Source organism: Pectinophora gossypiella, chromosome 25 (assembly GCF_024362695.1).
Source record: "Pectinophora gossypiella chromosome 25, ilPecGoss1.1, whole genome shotgun sequence".
In the NCBI taxonomy this organism is placed as follows: Eukaryota; Metazoa; Arthropoda; class Insecta; order Lepidoptera; family Gelechiidae; genus Pectinophora; species Pectinophora gossypiella.
The window spans coordinates 1,234,689-1,257,703 of NC_065428.1; the positions used below are offsets into that span (position 1 = coordinate 1,234,689).

General features: G+C 36.7%; 1 protein-coding gene across 1 annotated transcript in view; it reads right to left on the reverse strand.

The window, feature by feature from the left end:
• LOC126378197 (pro-resilin) overlaps positions 1-23,015 on the reverse strand; it is a 50,135-nt gene that overhangs the window by 23,579 nt on the left and 3,541 nt on the right. Inside the window, exon 2 of the mRNA XM_050026417.1 lies at positions 20,777-20,813. Coding sequence (XP_049882374.1) covers positions 20,777-20,797 — 21 coding nt within the window. The 5' untranslated portion in view covers positions 20,798-20,813. The remainder of the gene's footprint in view (positions 1-20,776; positions 20,814-23,015) is intronic.

The window sequence follows — 23,015 nt, forward strand, 5'->3', positions numbered from 1 at the left end:
CTTTGCGAAAGTTGCTTTACTTCAACAATCGCAGACCGAGCGCGTTAACCGCTGCGCCACCAAGCTCCTCAATATATACGTATATACATATATATTTTTTTATGTTTGTTCGGGGATAACTTCGTCGTGTATGAACCGATTTTGATAATTCTTTTTTTGTTCGAAAGGAGATATTCCCAAAGTGGTCCCATGTCAAGGATTACATCTAAAGTCCTAAAAGATGATGATGGATTAGCTCAATTGGTTGTGTCTGAAAAGATTACGAATTTGATACAATGCAAAATAGCGCTGAAGTTTCCCCCTTAACTGGGCATCCAAGACGATTGCCTGAATTTTTTGTGTCGGTGAATCCTCGTCGCTCTCTATTTGTCCGGCCAAGTAGTTAATTAACATGAGGCAAACCTTGTTTTTTGACGTGACTTATTGTATATTTGCCGCAGATGGCATTAACTACTTGGCCGGACAAATGGGGAGCGCTGAAGGCTCTCACCCGGTACAACGTTAAAGACAACAGGCCTGAGGGTGTCCAGTTGGGCGCGAACCTCGGATCAGGGCGTCGTCTGAGAGGAAAAATATTTTAAAGAATTAATCGACCCCAGTCGATAGCGATAAGCGCTGATTGAGGGAAATCTTCGACCACGCTGGCGGTGTCGGTATCGGGGTCCAAATGAGGCAAACCAAAAGTCACGTCAAAAAAACGTGTAACAGACCTTAAAAGGAGAAATTACAACCAAAGGTCGATGGCCATAGCAAAGTCACGACCAGTTCGGAACAAGAGTCTAAGTATGAATACAATAATCATTGCATCTCCATTATACTATGACATAACAGACTAACTAGCTTATTCAATACGATCGGTGACCTAGCGGATTTAGGGTTCCGTATAACATAACATAACAAATACTTTATTGTACAAACAGGAAAAATACAAAATAAATGAGAAAAAAGAGAGAGAAAAAAAAAGAAAGAAAAAAGAAAGAAAGAGAGAGTATGTAAGTATACGTATACGGCATGCAAAATTAACTACAGCAAAGATAGCTTAAAAGAGAAAAAAGAAAAAGGAAGGCTGAAAGCGCATCACGCTTGCACAGTTTAGGCAATTACATTTAAAAACAGACATTTGTTCTTAATTATTTTTTTTTTTAGCCTTCTTTTTTCTTTTTTCTCATTTAAGATATCTTTGCTGTAGTTAATTTTGCATACCGTTGTCACCTATAATTAGGGTAACAATTACTCTTGTTTACATATAAGTAACTTGTAATGTATTTATTGTTGTTAACTCTGTTGGTGACCATAAATAAATAAATAAAATTAAAAATATACATACTTAAAACATACAACGATACGTACGAGGTAGAAATCCGGCTCAAGCTCTAAACATTGGTTTTTATTTGTTTGGAGCCGTGGTAACTCAGTTGGAGGAACGCTTAACTGGCACTGTAAAGTCACAGGTTCGAATGCAGCACGTGCCTCAACCTATTTTCGTTTCAGTGGTATGTGACCCAATCTGTATTGGGCTTCCCTTCGCGGGTTGGAAAGTCAGACAGGCAGTCGCTTCTGTAAAAAATCGGACCTGTCAAATATTCAGGTTAGATAAGCCGACCCCGTGAAAACGGGATAATGCTTAATAATCATCTGATTTACAGGATTTATGCCCGATTAATGGCAACAGGCTCGCCCCCTATTATATATGGTATATATAGCTAGCGAGGAGTGGGTGTGTATACTGTACACCTCTACCTACCCCTTTTTTTTTTTTTTTTTTTTTTTTTTTTTTTTTTTTTTTTTTTCTAGTACCCCTGCCGCACAAGATAGGCAGGGTCCTTATCAGGGCTACAGACATATCTTACGCTTACTACTACTTACTATTCTCTATTTTGCCCGCAATAGGGCCCTACACTACGCTACACTTTCATTCCTACCCCTTTGGGGATACAGGCGTGATGCTAGGTTATGGAGTAGAACCATCTACTCCTCAAGTCTCCGGCTAAGTTAATGCCTTTTCAGGCAAAAAAAAATAAAAAAGTAACGTAAAGAAATGTCACAAGTAGGTAAGCAGAAGAACACCCTCCGGTTGATTGAGGGGAGGCCTGTGCCCAAGCAGTGGGACGTATATAGGCTGTTTATGATGAGGTAAGCAGAAGATAATTTCGCCTTCGCGGTTCTTGGTGGCTCAATAATCCTGCCTGACACAAATGCTTACTGTTATGGTACAAGACAACAGTCAGCTACTTTTGATAATCATCATTAATTTATGAGCCACGCTCTTGTCGGTGCAGCATTCTCCATTCTTGTCTATCAAAGGCCAATTCTTTCACTTCCTTATAAGACACGACGTTCACCTTCTCTTTAATCTGTTCCATGTAAGCTCTTCTTGGTTTTCCCCTTCCTCTCTTTTCTAGTACTTTTGATACGTAGTACCAAAATATAGATATATAATATTATAGTAAAATGGATAATATTATAGTAAATTTTACCATAATACATAACCGAGGAATATCCGTCGGGGGCTGCCTTTTCTATATAAAATTTCAACAAAAATTTAATCATACTCATAAGTGTATTTTATGTCGTCGTTAAACATCTACAATTCTTCAATAATTGTATTCACGTCACTAGAAAAACTTTAGCTGGGTTAATGGCAGCCCCCGACGGATATTCCTCGGTTATGTATTATGGTAAAATTATTATCGCTACATTTAAGTATATCTTTGAGAAACAGACACGTTAGGAAAAAACTGTAAACATCCATATTCATTGTTTAGGTACTTAAGTATATCTATTACCGATGTCTCGAGATATCAACTCTTTTTTAGAAAGTATTTTTAAGTCTAATATAATATTTCGTTACAAAATAATTGGGTTAAGTCGGGGGTTTTGAGTTATTTTATTCTTTTTCGATGAGATTTTTACCGTCGTGGGTTTTTTTCAAAATTTTTAATTTTGCTTAATTTTATTTCAGACTTTTTAGAGAGCATATACGAATTATAATCTATATAATGTGTAGGTAAGATCTCGCAAAACAATAAGTGTGATTCATCCTACCACATAATATTAAGTTCCTTATTAAATATTATACAGTTGCTTTCTGTTTAAAGTTACCTCTACAACACTCATCTGAGAACATGCACCAATCATCCACGAACTCATTCCTGAAATCCGCATTGAAATCAGACAATACGTTTTAATTTTAATATTGCAATATAAACGTTTCACACTAATATAGCAGCGCCCCCTAGTGAGTTAATATCATAAGACTTATCTTAGACCATGCACCATTCAACTACGAACCCATTGCTGAAAACCGCATTGAAATTGGACAATTCGTTTTAATATTATTGCAATACTATTTTTGACTAATATTGTAGCGCGCTCTAGTGAGTTAAAGACGTAATTTTTATTATTTGGGAACATGCATTAAGCTACCACGTACACATTGCTGAAAACAGAATTGTAATCGGACATTTCGTTTTGATTATATTGCAACATTGTTTTGCACTAATATTGTGGCGCCCCCTAGTGAGTTACAGCCATGACACCTGTCTAAGAACATGAACTCATCAAACACAATCCCGTTATTGAAAACCGCCTCAAAATCTGATCATTAGTTTAAAAGATAGGTGGTAACATTACTTTGCACAAACGCACACACAAACATCTCTCACCCTAAACGCATATACCTGCTCCGTTCCGTCGTGGGTAATAAATGTAATTATATAAAATTATACTAACCGTAATTAACAACACTTTGCTTTACTTAATACTACCTGATTATTGAGTGATGAGTTCAACTTTATGAATTAAATGAGGATTAATTGGATGAATTTGATTCACTTGACCACACAATCCACGTGCCACTTATAGTCGATCTTGATTTTTCTTCTTTTTAATTAATCTTCGCCAATCACTTCGTATTAATTTATCTACAATTTATTGTTTATAATCTTCTCTGAAATCCGGCTCGAAGGACCATGAATATGCCTGATATGATTTTTTACTGATTTTTAAGGGATTTAGGTAGCAAAGAAACAGCACCGTGTTCGACGTAATTACGTGTAATCAATGGAACCGAAAAAAAAAATCGCCTGTCAAAAACAATTAACTAATAAAAACTATTGCAAATAAATTGCTATTATAAATTGAAGAGGCGTTTCCAATAATATTGATTCTAAACACTAATATTGTGGCGCCCCCTAGTGAGTTACAGACATGACACCTGTCTAATAACATGAACTCATCAAACACAAACCAGTTATTGAAAACCGCATCAAAATCGGATCATTAGTTTAGAAGATAAGTGATAACATTACTTTGCACAAACGCACACACAAACATCTCTCACCCTAAACGCATATACCTGCTCCGTTCCGTCGTGGGTAATAATATTGTAGTAAAATGGATAATATTATAGTAAAATGACGCAATCTCTCCGTCAGTTATTACGACATGCATGGGAAGATTAAACCCTGAACGCATTCTGTGTATTATCGAAATAAATTACGATTTTTAATGATGTACGGAACACTCATGCATAAAGAAACATCTAACTTGAAGGCCACTCTTCATTTCAACAAAGACAAGATCGATTCACAATTTAGAATTGATACACTCATCAACAATAATAAGAAATAGAAAACAATGAACTCAGGTCAACAGCTCATTTGTTACTTGTTATGTTATTATAACATTTGTTATTTAATTTTGTTATATAACACAGTGTGAGAACGTGTTATTTTTTAAATTTAATTGAATTTTAATAATAGGCTGTATAATTTAATGCTCTGGCTTAACGGTCGTGTTAAAAGTGTAAGTGTCAAAATAAATTATGGCGCGAAAATTAATACGTTTAGCTCGTAGCGAATGAATAAGAATGTTAGAAAGAAGAGTAAGCATTAGGAATTTAAAACAAAAAATATTTATGGCTTGTGACCTTTCCTAATTCATCTAACGCGATGGATTAATAACAGGCGTTGGTTTAATACCTACTATTTGTGTTCTAAGACGGTGTTTGTTTTAGCACGACTACAGGACAAAAAGATAGAATACAGTCTTGTGCAAAAGCGACATAAGCTCATAAGAGAACTAAGCACCCGCACCTCACCGAGCCTTCTGTTAGAAGAACATAGATAGGGAGCTATATCGCCGTCTATAAAATTAAATACGATATTATTATTGGACGTGATGTAATTATTTAAATTAAACCCCCAGATAGCATTCACTATTTGGGTCAATATTTTATTATAGTACTTTAAAAATACAAATACACTATACATATAGCACCAAAATAAAGAGAAATAATTACAAAAAAGACTCTTAACTAAGTATATGGCAAATGGCGGCCTTATCGCTTAAAGCGAAACACGACTACGCGACTTACATTGTACAGAAATGTGGTCCAGTCACTATAATCCCTCCTCTAAACAACTTCATGCTCCACCAACCAAACTGTTATCATAATCACCGATGTAATTTCCCATTATGGGAAACCACGTAACTATTACAGTAAAATTACCGCGGGTTAACAGCTGACCAATTTTCTTGTCAAATCCATGAGGCGTCTCAATCGATTAGCTTGATTTATAGGTTAGGTCAGGTTATGTGAGGTTACATCAAGTGTGGAGGAAAACTAAAGGTGAAAAATGTAGGTTATTTAACAGGTTTATTTGTTTAGCCTACAATGGCTCCGATTCCTGAAGACACCTCCTAATTTTATTTTAAGTTATTTTTATTAGTCAAAATATGTAAAATTCTTGAAAAATAACAATAAGTACGTCACAAATACAAACTTAAAAACTAGTCATTAAATAACCCGCTCCTCACTGTTCCCGGAGCAAAGGTGCCCACAACACTAGCTGCGTTACCGCGCTGAATGGCAATGGCCAGCCTTTGGACTAGGAACAAGCCGGAGCGGGAGTCATCTGTTTTCTCCCTGAGCCTGAGACCCAATTCTGAGTTTCTGTCAAAATATGTTATCTATTTCCACATAGAAAGGCAATTTGTAAGCCCAAGCGCAACTTCCGAAGTTCCCTAGCAATAAAATAGGGTAAAAGAAAGTCTGACCGTTGCATAATAGAAGGTAATGTACGGGTAATTCTACAACTGTTACCGCATTGCGCCAATTTAGTGCAATCTACCCTAATTTCCTACAACAATTCTTTAGTAACCGTTTGAACTAAACAATAGGAAGATATATTTGTGAAGATACAAATCTTCTATACGGCTTGAACATTAAAAATTGATGTAAGAACGCAATTATGTATGAAATTGTATAAGATTGGGTATTATGTATCGTTTTCAATTGTTTGAAGGCATTTTTTGTATTAGTTACTTCATGATAACGGGTTATTTGTATCGATTAATATGCGACTTTTGATTTTCTCAACAAATCGTAATAGCATAGAATAAGGAATAATACTACTTAAAAAACGGCAACTCTCCGCTCCCCACCAGCGATTGAGCTAGGTTTCTCCCCCCCCCCCCCCCCCCCCCCGGACATACTTCAGTCTTCAATCATATGGCATCAGACGTCACACTGATTATTAATATTATAGAACTGAGTATAAGTAATGTAAAAAAATAACGTAAAGTGTTAGGACACTGACTAAGATTCCCGGCCAAAAACTGTCTTGGTTCCCACCAAAAACTTCCTCTACCACAAGCTTTTTAAAAAAGAAAAAGTTTAGTTGACGCACCGTCATCGCGCGCGTATTTTTGCAAGAATTTTAAAAACGTTATAAAAATGTGTTAAACCTAATAATCTAGTGTAAATTCTTCTGAAAAGTGCATTTACAGCGTCTAGAGTATCCCAGGGTCAGAAGACAATAAGTACAGAAGAAATCTTGTGAGTACATTTTTCTTAGTCGATATTTTATTTCAGATATTGAATTAAAATTTACTTACCAAATAATCGCTATTTCGAAATCAAGTAGGGTCCCCTTCAACGTGATTGACTATATATTTATATTTAGTGACTTGTGTTGAGGTTCTGCCCATCCCGATAGGTATTTGAACTTTTTTTCCATCTATGACGTATATACTTTACAATTTGGATCATAAATGATTATCACGTGCCCAGCGTTGAAGGAAAACATCGAGAGGTAGCCCACATTCTCGAAAAATTATTTGGGGGTATGTGACCTAACTTGTATTGGGCTGGTTTTCTCATCGCGGGGTGGAAGGTCAGACAGGTAGTCGCTTCTGCAAAAATTCGGACCTTTAAAATTTTCAGGTTAGGTAAGCAGACCCCGTGAAAACAGGAAAGAGATGATGATGACTATGCAAAGAATTTGAGCTAATCAGTAGAATTTATTGTATAATAAATGCCCTATTCTTTTCATTTATATAACTATTAAGTATATGAACACCATTGTCAATTTAGATAAACCCATAGAAACGACATCATTATCAACTTGACATAATTTGACACTAGCTGTCACTTGACAATGACGTTAACAAAGACGTTTAAGTAGAAAGCTTACGCACAAACATTTATAAAGACGTATAGCTAATTCGATATGCCCATCTTACTTATTTTCTTTTGTTACATTATAGGTATTGTTGTCTATTATTACATGTTTATCGTTGTTATAAGTACTTGGTAAGGTATTTTGATGTTATATTAATGATGTAATATCTTGTTCATTCATAATATTCGACGGATTGTATTCGTAATGGCTCGGAAATGGCGTGACTTACATCGTTGTGATATGGGTTCGATAGCATGGGTTAGCTGGCTTCTGCCTAACAAGAACAATTAAAAAAAGCAAAGCAGTCAATGGCTCCGATTCCTGCAGGCACCTCCTGATTTTATTTTAAGTTATACCCGTCATTTTCTTATCCGCCGAAAAGGAAAGGGGCAGATGATTGACAGCTGTTAATTTTAAAACGAATGAGTGGATTAATGAATAATTTGAACGAATCAAATAGGTATCTCGCTGGTATGCAAACCATTTGACGAGTGCTGTCAACTTAATTCTGTCGGTTTATCGGCCAATGTAAAATTTTTAGAGGGTTGTTTTAGATTTGTGCCTAAATTGACGTGTGTTCCATAAGTTATATGCTTGTCGTTTACTCGTGCCTTTCCTTTTCGGCGCATTTGTGCCCGATTAATAATAATAAATATATTTTTTTTTAATTTTCAAAAATATTTGTATAGGTGTGTAGTGGTGTGCTTAGATTAAACTCAAGACAAATAAATATGTACAAATTAATTGGCAATAGCGAGCCTATTGCCTTAAACACAGCCGGCGAGAAGTCAAGTAGGTATTATACAATAGGTTAATTTCCAACTAGTCGAATCAGTTACTTTTTACGAAACGTCAAAACACTAAATTACTATGGAATTTGTCATGAAAAAGTGACAAAATATCGAACTTATTATTACATTTTTCTTTATTAAAAATGATAAATAAGTTAGATAGAAAAAAGAATACGTTTTCTGTCACCTTTAGATCTGTATTTATTTAGTAATCAGAATTTTATAATTAATCTTTGACGTAGGAAACTACCCAATTCTGCCTACCCCTTCAAGGATACAGATTTATGGTGTATTATGTTATGTTATTATTAAATCAGTGTCAAATACCAAAAAAACAATTTAACCATCTAACTGTCATTGAAACATGAAATTACATTTGCCAATAATTGTAATGTAATGTAATAACATTACATATTACAATTACATTGTGTAATCTTGGTATTTGTTTTTGTTACTAGGTTTTGTGAACATTAGCTTAACGATCGGCTATTTGGTCAAAGTTCGTGAACATTTCTGATAATAGTTTAGTATAATAACAATCCTTTTTGCTTCGCCGCTGTCGGGTAAAAACTTGGATGGCCTTAAAAAGCGGCCTTGACTTTGTTTTAGTCTGCTCGGTGTCTTTAATGTGAATAACATGATGATCTGTGGTGTAACAACTAAACATCTTGACAGCAGCAGCACGGCTGCGGCTTTGCTGGCAGTATTTCCGGACGGTTAGGACCTTCAACATAACATAAACAGCCTATATACGTCCCACTGCTGGGCACAGGCTTCCCCTCAATCAACTGGAGGGGGTATGCAGCATACTGCTGCTCCACTGCGGGTTGGTGGAAGTGTTTTTATGGCTAATAGCTGGGACCAACGGCTTCCGAAGCACGGAATCATCTTACTTGTTAGAACAATCAGGTGACTTAACCTTGCAAAGTCCTTGCCAAACAAAGGACAGTCTCACAAAGTGATTCACCAGGTCAGAGTTCGCCGGAACAGGTGTTCCACAGGTCTTCTAAGGACATGACCAATCCACCGCCATTTCCGTGTACCTCACAGTATTTTGCCCTGTCAATCTCCACATACATACATAAACTCACGCCTATTTCCTACCGGGGTAAGCAGAGACTATAGAATTCCATTTGCTTCGATCCTGACACACTTGTCTTGCTTCCTCCACATTCATCAATCGCTTCATACACGCACGCCGGTTCAGAGTTGATCGTATTAAACCTTTTCTAAGGACATCTCCAATTTGGTCAATGTAAGTCCTTCTTCTTCAATCTCCACAGTTATGTGTTTATAATAGTACACACCATTATATAGATGTGCCGCGTTCAATTCCAGGTCGGAAATTCACTAAAATAAAATCCTTTTAATTCCCAATAAGCCAGCCAGTCAGTCCGTTAGCGCCTTATCGGACGTGTAAGGCAATTCTTTTATTTATTTTATTACGATTTAATCGATTGTTATTGGATTTAAGTACGATAAAATCGTCGATACCGATCTGAACATCGATGAAGGTGGTTTATCGATCATTGCATCGATATATTAAGAGAAACTTCTGATGAAATAGCTTGAATTTAATTGTAGGTTGTGTGTTATTCCGTGTTTTGTTTTATATTTTTCATTGTGGTGTCCCTATATACAGGGTGTTAGTGACATCGTAACGAAAACTTTGAGGGATGATTCAGACCATGATTCTGAGTTGATATCAAGTGGAATGTCTGGGGTGTAAATGATGTCATTTACAAGTCACGTTAAGCCGTTGGTCCCGGTTACTACTTACTGATGTAAGTATGTAGTCGATACATAAGCCATGTCAGGGGTCTTTGGCGGCTCAGTAATAACCCTGACACCAGGGTGGATGAGCTTGGTATTCTACATCACAACCCACACGATAAGAAGAAAAAAAACACAAGTACCTTTTCAAAAGTCGTCGAAACTACCCAAGGTTTATTTTTTAAAGGACCCGTCTGTAACGTGAGCCTTTGCCCTGCAGTTGCTCGCACCATAATTTGATGTCATCAGACGATCTAAGCTATGGGGTAACCAGCGGTCTATGGGAAACTGTGAACTGATGGGAAATATTATATGCCATTGAGCATATTGCAACATGCAAGTAACCTCTGTTGATAATTTGCTAGGCCAAGTAGAGAAATCTTGCGAGGCAAAACACGCAGTGGGGTGGACAGAGCCACAAGTACATAGAAAGACAAACGTTTAATATTATACAGGTTGTTTTGTTAGTGACATCGTAACGAATACTGAGGGGATGATTCACACCATGATTCTGGAATTTTCAAGTGGAATTTTCCGGCGCAAAATTCATGTTTATTTTTGTATTTTAATTTATTTTCAAGACTATACTTTTGCGATGGTAAATTCCACTTGATATTAACTGTGAATAATGAGGTGAATCATCCCCCTCAGTATTCGTTACGGTGCCACTAATACCCTGTATGTTCCATAGCCGCCATACTCTTTGAGCCGGTTGATTAGATGACTTAGAAATATAATATATACTAGATGTCGCGTGGTTCGCTCGCAGCAAGCTGCTCGCGTGTCTTGTTTCCCGCCATTTTTTTACCGCGATAGAATTTGACCAAGACTTAAATAGGTCTCGTGAAATCAAAAAAGTTCTAGGTGCTATAGTTTTGCCAGGCCGTAGGGTGTCTCCCTGATGCGGAGCAGTTTTCCAAGATGACGTTCCCATAACACCCCTATACATCGTTTTTACACCCGAGACATTTTCTGTAAAAACAAAAATTTGTATGGCGGCCATCTTGTTTTTCGGCCATTTTGATTTTTTTTTACCGGCGATAAAATTTGACCAAGATTTTATTAGGTTTGGTGAAAAAAGAATCGTTCCAGGTGCGATAGTTTTCCCAGGCCGTAGGGTGCCGCCCTGATGAGGAGCAGTTTTTGAAGGTCGGGAAGTATTTCCATACTCAATATGACATTTTGATCTCATCCCTCTTACATCACATTCACCCCGAGGCATTTTCAGGAAAAACGAAAAATTTGTATGGCGGCCATCTTGAATTTCCGCCATTTTGATTTTTTTTCACGGGCAATTGAATTTGACCAAGGTTTAAATATGTCTCGTGAAAACCAAAATGTTCTAGGTGCTATAGTTTTGCCAGGCCGTAGGGTGTCTCCCTGATGCGGAGCAGTTTTCGAAGATTGAGAACATTTTCCGAACTCGACAAGCCACTCCGATTACATTCCCATACACAGTTTTTACCCCCGAGACATTTTCTGTAAAAACAATTTTTTGTATGGCGGCCATCTTGTTTTTCCGCCATTTTGGTTTTTTTTCACCCACGATAAAATTTAACCAAGATTTAAATAGGTTTTGCGAAAAAAAAATTGTTCCAGGTGTGATTGTTTCGCCAGGCCGTAGGGTGTCTCCCTGATGCGGAGCAGTTTTCCAAGATCTGGAAGTTTTCCCATACTCACCGGAAGGTCCTGATCACACCCCCCATACATCATTTTGACCCCCCGACACTCCTTCTAGGAGAACAACCCTGTCAGTGAGTCAGTGAGTCAGTCAGTCAGTCAGTCAGTCAGTCAGTGGGTTTGTAGCTTTATATAATATAATTTTTGACATTCAAAAATTGCCTTTATTCGATGTTTTGGAAACTATGGATGCGTTATATGTATAATCAGTTCAGAAGTAAAACTCGTATTTTTGGACGATACTCGTTTAATTTTGTAATAGATTTTTCACAAGTTTTATTGTTTGTCACCAACCGTATTGACGCTTCGCCGCCATATTCAAAAGTGACGTATAGTCGATACGCAAATATCGACTTGCGAATCGATTATCACAGATATCGATTCACATATCGATTGTTAGACAGTAATGTTATGACTTAATTTTTAAAGTGATTACATATGTAAGTACACAACTAGATAGGTCGTCTAATATTCATCTAAATACATCAGAACTTCATCTCCACACGAAATAATGTGCTACAAAAAAGAGGTAGCCGTAACGACAGGTTGGGAAAACACCGCTCATGAGAGCAATTGATGTACACTCACACACAATAATATTGATACTGTTATGTGGGTACATATTTGTAGTTTTATCTTTTGAAAGAAAGAAAGAAAGAAACATTTATTACTTCCGGTCACCACAGACACAGACAGACAGGTATATTACATTTAACACAGGACAGAAACCACACGGAAATCAATAAGTACTACAGACAAAAAAAAAAAACCAAAACAAAAAGAAAAACAAACCAAAATCATAAAAACAACAATAATAAAACTAAGTATTCTAAATGCAACGCACTAGTAGTACGTCTTCTGCTTATTTTGAAGGTATTCTTGTAACTTGTTTTCCTTTTTCGTGTATTTAAACCAATGAACGCACCGGACGCATTTTTATTTATCACAGATACATACATAAACTCACGCCTTAAGCAGAGACTATGGAATTCCCTTTGCTTCGATCCTGACACACTTCTCTTGCTTCCTCTACATTCATCAATCGTTTCACACTCGCACGCCGGTTCAGAGTAGATAGTACTAAACCTTTTCTAACTATAACATTAATACATACATACATAAACTCACGCCTATTTCTCACCGGGGTAAGCAGAGACTATGGAATTCCCTTTGCTTCGATTCTGACACACTTTTGCTTCCTCCATATTCATCAATCGTTTCATACACGCACGTTGGTTCAGAGTGGATAGTACTAAAACTTTTCTAACAATAACATTAATACATACATACATAAACTCACGCCTATTTCTCACCGGGGTAAGCAGAGACTATGGAATTCCCTTTGCTTCGATTCTGACACACTTTTGCTTCCTCCATATTCATCAATCGTTTCATACACGCACGTTGGTTCAGAGTGGATAGTACTAAAACTTTTCTAACAATAACATTGATACATACATACATAAACTCACGCCTATTTCTCACCGGGGTAAGCAGAGACTATGGAATTCCCTTTGCTTCGATTCTGACACACTTTTGCTTCCTTCACATTCATCAATGGTTTCATACACGCACGGCGTTGTTGTAGTTTTTAGGCGTTTGTATATTATTAGGTAAGACTTCATTTCTTAAAATATCATAACATAAGCTCACGAGTATATCCTAATTGGTATAGTCAGAGATGCATCCATCGCAAGATGAACTAATTACCCACACCTCACTGAGGTTTCTGTTAGACCAACGTGATAGGTGGTGAGCCGTATCTGTGAACTGTGTTAGTGAAAACTGCACTTGAGATAAATTAATAACTCAAAGTAAATGTGTTCCTCTAGTTATTAAATGACTTGTAATGTATACCCTTATTGATTTAAAAGATGTGTTGCTGTTGCAGTTTCTTGTCATTTCTTCTCCTCAGCCATAATAACACTTTGCGAAATGACGTAAATTCAAAAATGTTACATTGAGTCTCAACAAGTTTATCCATGATAATTACTTTGAATAAATGATTCTGTTTTCTAATTTATAATGAGTCATAAACTCTGTCTGTCCAGGGGGGTTCAAATGGCCACATCGAAATAATTCATCTAATGGACAGGGATTCGAACCGTGAATTCTTAAAACAAATGAAAGAGAATAACTAGGTAATATTGAACTCAACTGTACAAGATGGATTCGCAAAGTGCATACATGTATGTGTGTGTGGGCAATCAAGTAAATTGTTCACAAAGTAACATGATATACTGATGTTGGATGATTTACTCCGCGTAATGACTATTGGCAGGACGGTACACGACTTGGGTGTAACGGGATGGACAGGAAACACGGAGACCTGACTTTTTTCGATATAAGACTAGAAGAAGTGGGTAAGATTTTTTGTTATGGCTTATAGTACGTACGCCTCAGATGGCATTAACTACTTGGCCGGACAAATGGGGAGTGCCGAGAGCTTCTCAAATTCAAATTCAAAATATTTATTTCGGAAACTAGTCCATATTTAGTTAGTAACAAAAAGCTTAACCTAGTATTAGTAACAGATTCGAAAGACAAACAACATAAAAATAAAGTACATGCGGCCGGCCCGAACCACCGAAGCCGCGGGCAGCTATGTGACAGCGTGCAATCGCACCCAGCGGTTCAGCAGCGGCGAGTCGTACCGGTCCACCAATGCGGTCACGATGGTGTTGGGGCTGGCACGCGCACGGCGCAACAGAGACGCACAGCGCTTACGCATGATCGTTTACCCGGTACAAAAAAATCTGACTACGGGTCTGAGGGTGCCCAGTTGGTGTCTACGGATAGTTACATACATAAATAAAGACTATGGAATTCCATTTGCGATCCTGACACACTTCTCTTGCTTCCTCCTCATTCATCAATCGTTTCATACACGCACGCCGGTTCAGAGTAGATCGTACTGAACCTTTTAAAAGGACATCTCCAATTTGGTTAATGTACGGTCACGAGCATTAATATGTATACACTTTGGTACCACGTCACATTAAGTTTTTGACAAATTGAACTGTAAGTCTCACTAAATGTCAAATATGTTAGTGCGACAGAGTCCTAAAGTGGGTACATTATATTGCTCATGACTGTACATCCTTCTAGGTCTTCCTCTGCCAGCCCTACCTTCGCTTCGCTTTATATACCGCTTTCGTAATCCTATTATCATTCAGTAGGTCTACGTGTCCAAACCAACTGAACATTCCCTTCTCAATCTTCCAAATCTTTTACGTTTAGGGATTTCTTAGCAGAGAATCCCCTAATTAGTAATTGGTCCTTATTGACTTGGAAATGTCTCTTATTGAATTGGACTTAGAAAGGTATCGCCTCGCCGCTGCATTGGTCAGCGCGTACCCTTATGACAGTAAGTAAAAAAAAATACATAGAATATGTGACATTTCTCAATGCTATAAACACGTCTTTTGTAAGTTTTTTGTTGATAGAAAACAGATAATTTTATCATTACAGAAGTCAGTAGACGGTGACGTGTTTATATACATACACTTTAAAACCAATTCTATTCTACTAGTGTTTATATTATGTAAAAAAAATACTTTTTTTTGTCGGAAGTAGTCTGTGTTTAGAAATGTTTGTTGTGTTAGTTGAAGTGTGGGTTTTCACCCGGTATATAATTTAAGACAAGTTGAGCTTGAACCTAGACTTAAGGTGCATTTTTTTTTTTACGCGCTTATTTGCATAGTAATGCATTTGTGGTCTTTGCCTCATTATTTTGTGGCTTACGAGTATGTGGAGTATGTGTTGCAGAAATACATCTACAATTTATCTTTTTTAAAATTCAATGTTAGTTGCAGAAGCTGAAATGTTAGAAAAATGAAAAATAAGATGACATGAAAATCATCAAATCTAATGAAAAATAATATGAAATTATGATCATTGATAATAGTACATTTAATTGCATTATTTTCATGATTTTAGAAATGATAAGTTATACTATCGAGTCAGTAGTCAACTCGTCCCGTATATCAATAAGTAATATTTTGTTCATAAGAAGTTCAAATTCGTCTCATTCTTACATAGAAAAAAATATGGCGAGGAATTTAAGGCGAAAACTGTTATTAGGACGAGTTGTCTACTGGAAAATGATACTATTGAATGTACTATTGGGCCGAGTTGACGCCCGACAGTTGACAATAGAAACTATGGTATTATTAATGTAATTTTAATCATTAAAGTAGATATAAGTTAATTAAAGTAGAAATTAGTAATTAGTAATTTTTCACCATAACCAATATTTTTTACTCCCCACACTTCATCACAATCAAATGACAAGCAAACCCAATAGGCAGCCAATAAATTAAGGATTTTTTTGCTAAAACCTTTTAGAAGACAATAGCCAACAGTGTGAGAATGCATTGTTTTATCTATCTATGTCGTGGTAATGTATCAATTAATTTACAAGCGTTAAGGACTATTTACATTGGATTTGCATATTTTATTGTTAGTTTTTGTTCTTACAACACTGTACCGTCGGTGAAAAGTAATACAACTCGAGTTGTATCACTTTTGAGTTATTAGCACACACTTCATGTTCAAAAAATTCTCTTTCTTTCTGTCTAATTCTCGTAACTGTAGCTATTATAAATACGGAGATAATTTTTGTGTTTAGTGATATAAGTACTGTTTGTGAAGGATTCATGCTGTTATAACACGTGTAACATAATTCATCTTAACTTGCATTAAAGTGAAATGAAGATTTTCACTAAATATTTTGGTGTAAGTAAATGCAACTCAACATATATTAAAAAACACGCAATCCTTGAATTCTCACAGTCCGTGTTTAATTATATAATTTTAGTTGTAACATCAAACACCAAATTTATTATTTCGTGAAAAGTAATATAAATTAATATATATCAAAATATTTCAGAAAATACGATCTTGGATATCAATAACGGGTCGTGTATAATGATACATACAAGTTCGATTCCATGCGCCACCAGTGTGTATCCTAGGGTGACCTCCGCATAAACCTGTCTATGGGAAGACATTTTGTCTAGAGCCACAGCAAACCATATCTGATCCGCATTGCGAATGGGTATAGGTTAAGTTAGTACTTCAGACCAAACCGTGTTTTTTCTCTTTCTGCTATAACCACCTTGTAGTACTTAATTACAGTACCTCAATAAGTTGTGGGTCCTGATCATGGCGTCGTTATCACCATGGCAGGGTTAGTCAAGAGGTATTTGAGATTTGTCATAACTGTCGTTAGTCTCCTTCCATAGCTCGAAGAATAGCTGTTTTACATAGTTTTCTTGATTACATGCAGGTTAAGCGGTGGCAGATTGAACGCTGCCTTCATTGCTAAGGAGGTTGTAGACGTGAAATAATGGCTCCAAATATTATCGAGCTCCAATTAATATGCAAGCCATTCAATACACGCTGGTTAGATCTTTTATGCAAGCGCCGGTAGTGGTATTTTTGAACCTACACAGCCGTAGATAACAACTCGGCATCGGCAGCATCGGGATCTGCCACATCTTCTCAAGAGAAGATTACCAGTTTCTCAAACATGTTGAATGGTGTAAATTTGTCGAGCTTCCTCAATTTACAAAGGGGTTATTCCCTTCTGCTCTGAACTCTTGAGCACCACCAGTAATATTTGTTTTCTGTATTTTGATTACATAAGAGAGAATTACGCACAGGACTGTGAAAAATGGAAAGAGGAAGGGGAGGCCTTTGCCCAGCAGTGGGATCTTGTAGGATAGATTAGATTAGAATAAATAATTGGCAACACCACGGGCACAACCCTTTAATTAAACCAGGTCACAAAGTTTGTAAAAATCCCAGGACGTATTTGAGCTTCTGAAAGGAGTTAGTTGGCTTACATAGTCAATAAAAGCACGCATAATGGACCACTTGTGTTTATGCGGAAAACTGAGCCCATTAAAATAACATTACATATGGAACATTCGAGTATTCATTGAGTCAAGTCAGGGGCCTATGGCGGCTCAGCTATAACCCTGACACCAGGGTTGATGGGGTTGGTAATTCACCTCACAATCCACACGATAGAAGAAGAAGAAGATGGGACATTTGCCCATACATGTTGTGCCGACCCCACCTAGAGTGAGATAAGGGCAGGAGGATGATGATGATATAGTGGGAAGTTTGCCCACTTCACAATAGTGGTCCATACGCGAGGATACGCGGAAAGTCCCCCACGTGTGCTTACGTGTAGAGTTTTGCGGAAACGAGCTCATTTAGCTTAACCATATCAGACCATGGTCCATGGTGGTCATGGTCATGGTCTGAGGATAGCCCTGTGTAACCTATAGGTTTGGAGGTGAACCAATGATCTTCATTTTCACTACCTATTCTCATCGTCAACATTGATTCGACTCCGTTTATCGTTCTGTCAATGTTGCGGGCTACCATTAGACCGGGAATTTTGATAATTCGAAATATCGAATTTTACTTTACTTTAGAGGATTGTGAGTGTGGAATGAGTTGTGATCTTTTAAATAGTTTCAGCAAGAAAGAAGTAACACTTACCGGTTTGTGTGATTTTGGTTTAAAAGTACGTAGGTACATCACCTTTATCTCCAGGCCATACTTCCAGGCTAGCCCGAAACATTCCTAATGACCAGTCTTAATATGATTCCTCTTACCTTCATTTGTTAGGGGTGTAAATATTATCATAATTGAATTTGTAAGATTTTGACTGCAAAAATGAACCAAAAGTGGTTTTGATTTCGGGGCATAGTGTAGTTGACAAAATGTGTTTGTAGTGGGCAGCAGTGGTGGTTTTGACCGGTTATTTATGAGTTTTGAGAGTAAAATCATAACAAAAATATCTTATTATCGCCACCTTACACTATATATACGTGTACCATCTTTATATGTATTTATTATTAGAAATTCGTAAAAACATGTATCATTTTACACAATAAAACCGACAAAATAAGTCATGTTAAACCACTTGACACAAATTCGTTATAGTTTATCGTTTGTGTCAATTGATATAAGTTACGTTTATTTACTTTTTAAAGAAAATAAATAGAATTTTGCCTTTCTACAACATTATGAAATAAACTTTCTTCCAAGACATTTTGTTTTTTGTAGAATAAGACTGTAAAATTAATAATTGAAATATGATATATCAACGATGACTTTTTTATAGTTATGTGTGTAAAAAGGTATAAGTAGACTTGTATCAATTTACACAATGTAAAAGTTGGTGTCAACTGATACATGTAATTTATTTTGATCCTCTACCATTTCTGTTTAGGTTCTAAATATAACTAAATATTAGAAAAGAAACCTTCCATCATCACCTATCGACACATCTAACTTCTGTTCCATTATTCCTTATAAGTCGCGAGCTAGAATATTTTTAACTTTAAACTCGATTTTCTCAAAACTTGAATTTTGGACTTGTATTACTTTTCACCGACGGTACAGCATTATTATGAAGGTAGTTCGTAGTCGTTACATGAGTTATGTTAGGGGCCTATGGCGGCTCAATTATAACCCTGACACTATGGTTGATGGGGTTGGTAATCCACCTCACAACCCACACGATAGAAGAAGATGTAGGTTTGTAGTACGTACTTTAATGTTAACATTTTGTTTTGTTTCCTTGTTTTTTTATTTACTTGCTTATTTAGTTCTGAATTCATATTCTGATACACGATAAGTCTAATTTTGCTGCGGAGAACGCGTGACTTATATCCTAGTGCTACAAGTTCGTACCCCAGCTCGGACTTTACCCACTGAATTGTCTTTAAGAGTTTGAATTCAACGTTTGGATCATAGATAATTGATATCACGTAGTTTCCAAGATTTGTGCCCGGTTAATGGAAATCAGCTCGCCCTCTATTGCATGGGACTGGGACATAGCTGGCGAGGAGTTGGTGTGTATACTATTACGTTAGCTTATTCTGGCGTGATGCTATGTTATGTTGATAAACATGGTGGTTAGTATTCGTTTTTGTTCGTTATTTAAATATTTCCCATGCATTTAAAATTCCCGCCCATTCCCTTTAAATTTGGTCAAAATTACCGTCATAATTAAAAAAATACACTTCTTACGATTCCCGCGTGGACGAAGCAAGTACCTCGCATCGAGTATTAAAGAAAAAACTCAAAAAAAGAAAATCTAAATAAAACCTAAATTAATCGCATTTGCGATGATTTTAAGTGTTTGTGAAGTGGAGACAATACTGGATTCATATTTGATCTCATATTCCCTGTTAAAAACGCGGTAAGAACATGTTATTATGTGTTTTAATACTGGATTGTTCATTGGTGAGACAAACTAAGTTTTTCCAAATTGCTGAGACAAGAAAATAAAAGCACTTATAAGTACACTAAGTTATCGTTTAATGTAAACAATGCCTAACGCACCAAAGTAAGTGCTTAATCGCATGGATAATAATAGGGAATTTTGTTGTTCCATTGTCTATGAAGTTATAAGGTTAAGATTAAGTTATAACTTAGCTTGCTCATTCATAAAATCTATGCGAGTTTTAAGAAGGGGTTTTTACTTTTCGGTATAATTTGTACCTAAAAACCAAATTACCCCAGCATTCTTCGTTACGAGTAAACTGTTGCAGTCTCATAAAACCATTCAGGTGACTAGACAACAAAAATATATAAAAAGTGTTAACTCGCCCACACGCCAGATATTAAGTGGGCGACTTGCCTCCTAACCCTTATTAATAATTAACTATCTATTAAAATATGCATGACAAATCTTCAAAATATGCATCTTATAGTTTCTTGAAATTTTACCGCTCATAAGACGTTTCATTCTGTTAGACGTTTTGCTAATTAGACTTTGTGATAAGGAGGCGTCTTAACCGCTTTTTAACATCAAATCATAAAATTATAAACAGCCTATATACTTATGTACCACTGCTAGGCACAGGCCTCCCCAACCGGAGGGATTTTATCAAATATTTTTTACGGATAATAGCCGGCTTACATTAAAGTGTTTAGAGCGTTAGGCTCACTATCTGGAGGTCCGGGCTCGATTCCCGATGGGGACATTGTCGAAATCATTTTCAACACACTAAATAAAAATATTAATGTAACTCTTACCTTTCTTACTGACGAATGCATTGTATTGCTAATGTATCTGAAAATAAAGAACACAATCATTTAATAACATAAATACTTTATTGCACACACACGAAAAAGAAAAATACAAAACAAAAGAGAATCAGAAAGAGAACAATAAGCGGATTTCTTGCTAAGTAGCAATCTCTTCCAGGCAACCTTACGACTTTTGTTTTTTCTGCTTACTTTTCTTGGTGTGACTTATTGGCCTCCCTGACAAGCGAGGACCCTCACCCGGTTACAAAAGAGGAGCATTGAGGGATGTTACTGGGGTACATACATACATAAACTCACGCCTATTTCCCACCGGGGTAAGCAGAGACTATGGAATTCCATTTACTTCGATCCTGACACACTTCTCTTGCTTCTTCCACATTCATCGATCGTTTTATACACATACGCGAGTAGATCGTGCTGAACTTTTTCTAAGGACATCTCCAATTTGGTCAATGTACGTCCTTCTAGGTCTTCCTCTACCAGCTCTACCACCAACCTTCGCCTTATATACAGCTTCCGTAATCCTATTACCCTTCATCTGCTCTATGCGTCCAAATCAACTTAACATTCCCTTCTTTACCTTAGTCACTGTCGTTAGTCGTATTATTGGGGATATTAAAAAAAATACTTCAATACAATCTACCCTAATTAGGGGCTTCTCTGCTAATAAATCCCTAAGTGTAAGGGATTTAAAAGATTGAGAAGGGAATGTTAAGTTGGACACGTAGAGCGGATGAAGGATAATAGGATTACGAAAGCGGTATATAAAGCGAAGGTTGATGGTAGGGCTGGCAGAGGGAGACCTAGAAGGACGTACATTGAGCAAATTGGAGATGTCCTTAGAAAAAGTTCAGCACGATCTACTCTGAACCGGCGTGCGTGTATGAAACGATTGATGAATGTGGATGAAGCAAGAGAAGTGTGTCAGGATCGAAGCAAATAGTCCGTAATCTCTGCTCAACCTAGTGGGAGATAGGAGTGAACTTATGTACGTTCTTTACAAAATCGCAAAGCATCGAAATAACATACATAATCATCATGTTTATTTTGCTCTAAGTTGAACATCAAAGTTTAAGTTTAATCTAACTTGATATGCCAAAATCGTGCGCGCGATAACTCGCTTATAACATTCAGAAGGTTACAAGTTATACTTACTTAAACGTACTTATATATAATCCTAGCATTATGCTGCGGCTTTAATTTGTTACCTGACTGCGGCGAGTCAAAAAGGAGGGTTATGCGTTTCGTACAAAGGGACATCGTAACGAATACTGAGGGGGATGATTCAGACCATGATTTTGAGTTAATATCAAGTGACATTTTCCGTCGCATATTTTTTATTTGCATATTATAAATATGTACATATTACTAGCTTTTACTTGCGGGTTTCCTTATTTACTCGATAATTTTGTTGAATTGGTACCATGACTGCTCAGACATGAAAATCACGCTCCAAGAAGTATGAAATACTGGCTTTTGCCCGCGACTTCGTCCGCGTGGCGTGTTATAAAAGAGAGATCTTTGTGTGTGTGGGAGTGCATATCAAATTTCAAGCATCTAACTTATGCAGTTTAGATTTTTTCATACAATTGTTTTTTCCCGCTAACTCCCAATACAGCCATAACTAAACTTTATATTTAAATACTAAGGTATGCATGCATGCTAGATTGAAAACATCTATCTTACGCGGTTTCGATTTTTTCAAACAAATGTTTTTTCCCACTAACTTCCGCTTCCGTGGGAATTTTGCAATATCCTGTTGCAAGTAAGCTTCAAGTTAACTAAGGTACCTGCATGCCAAATTTCAAGCGTCTAACTTAAGCGGTTTAGATTTTTCATACAAAAGGATTTTCCCGCTAATTCCCGTTCCCGTGGGAATTCCGGGAAAGTTTTTCTTAGTACACCTCTACGGTATCTAAGCTACGTCCCTTCCAAATTTCAAGTGCCTACGTTTAACCGTTTAGGCTGTGCGTTGATATGTCAGTCAGTCAGTTTCTCCTTTTATATGTATATTTAGATGTGTCCGTCTAACAAAAAGCTCGGTAAGGTGCGGGCACTTAGTTCATCTTGCGATGGATGTACAATCAAGGAGCAAAAGTGCAGTCACTGAGTCCAGCGAATTATTTGTAAACAGTGGTGAAATTATGTACAATTAGTTGCCATAATTATAAAAAAAGTATAGTTTTAGTGTAGTTTTATTTTTGTAAGTGTTTTTGGTCTATTA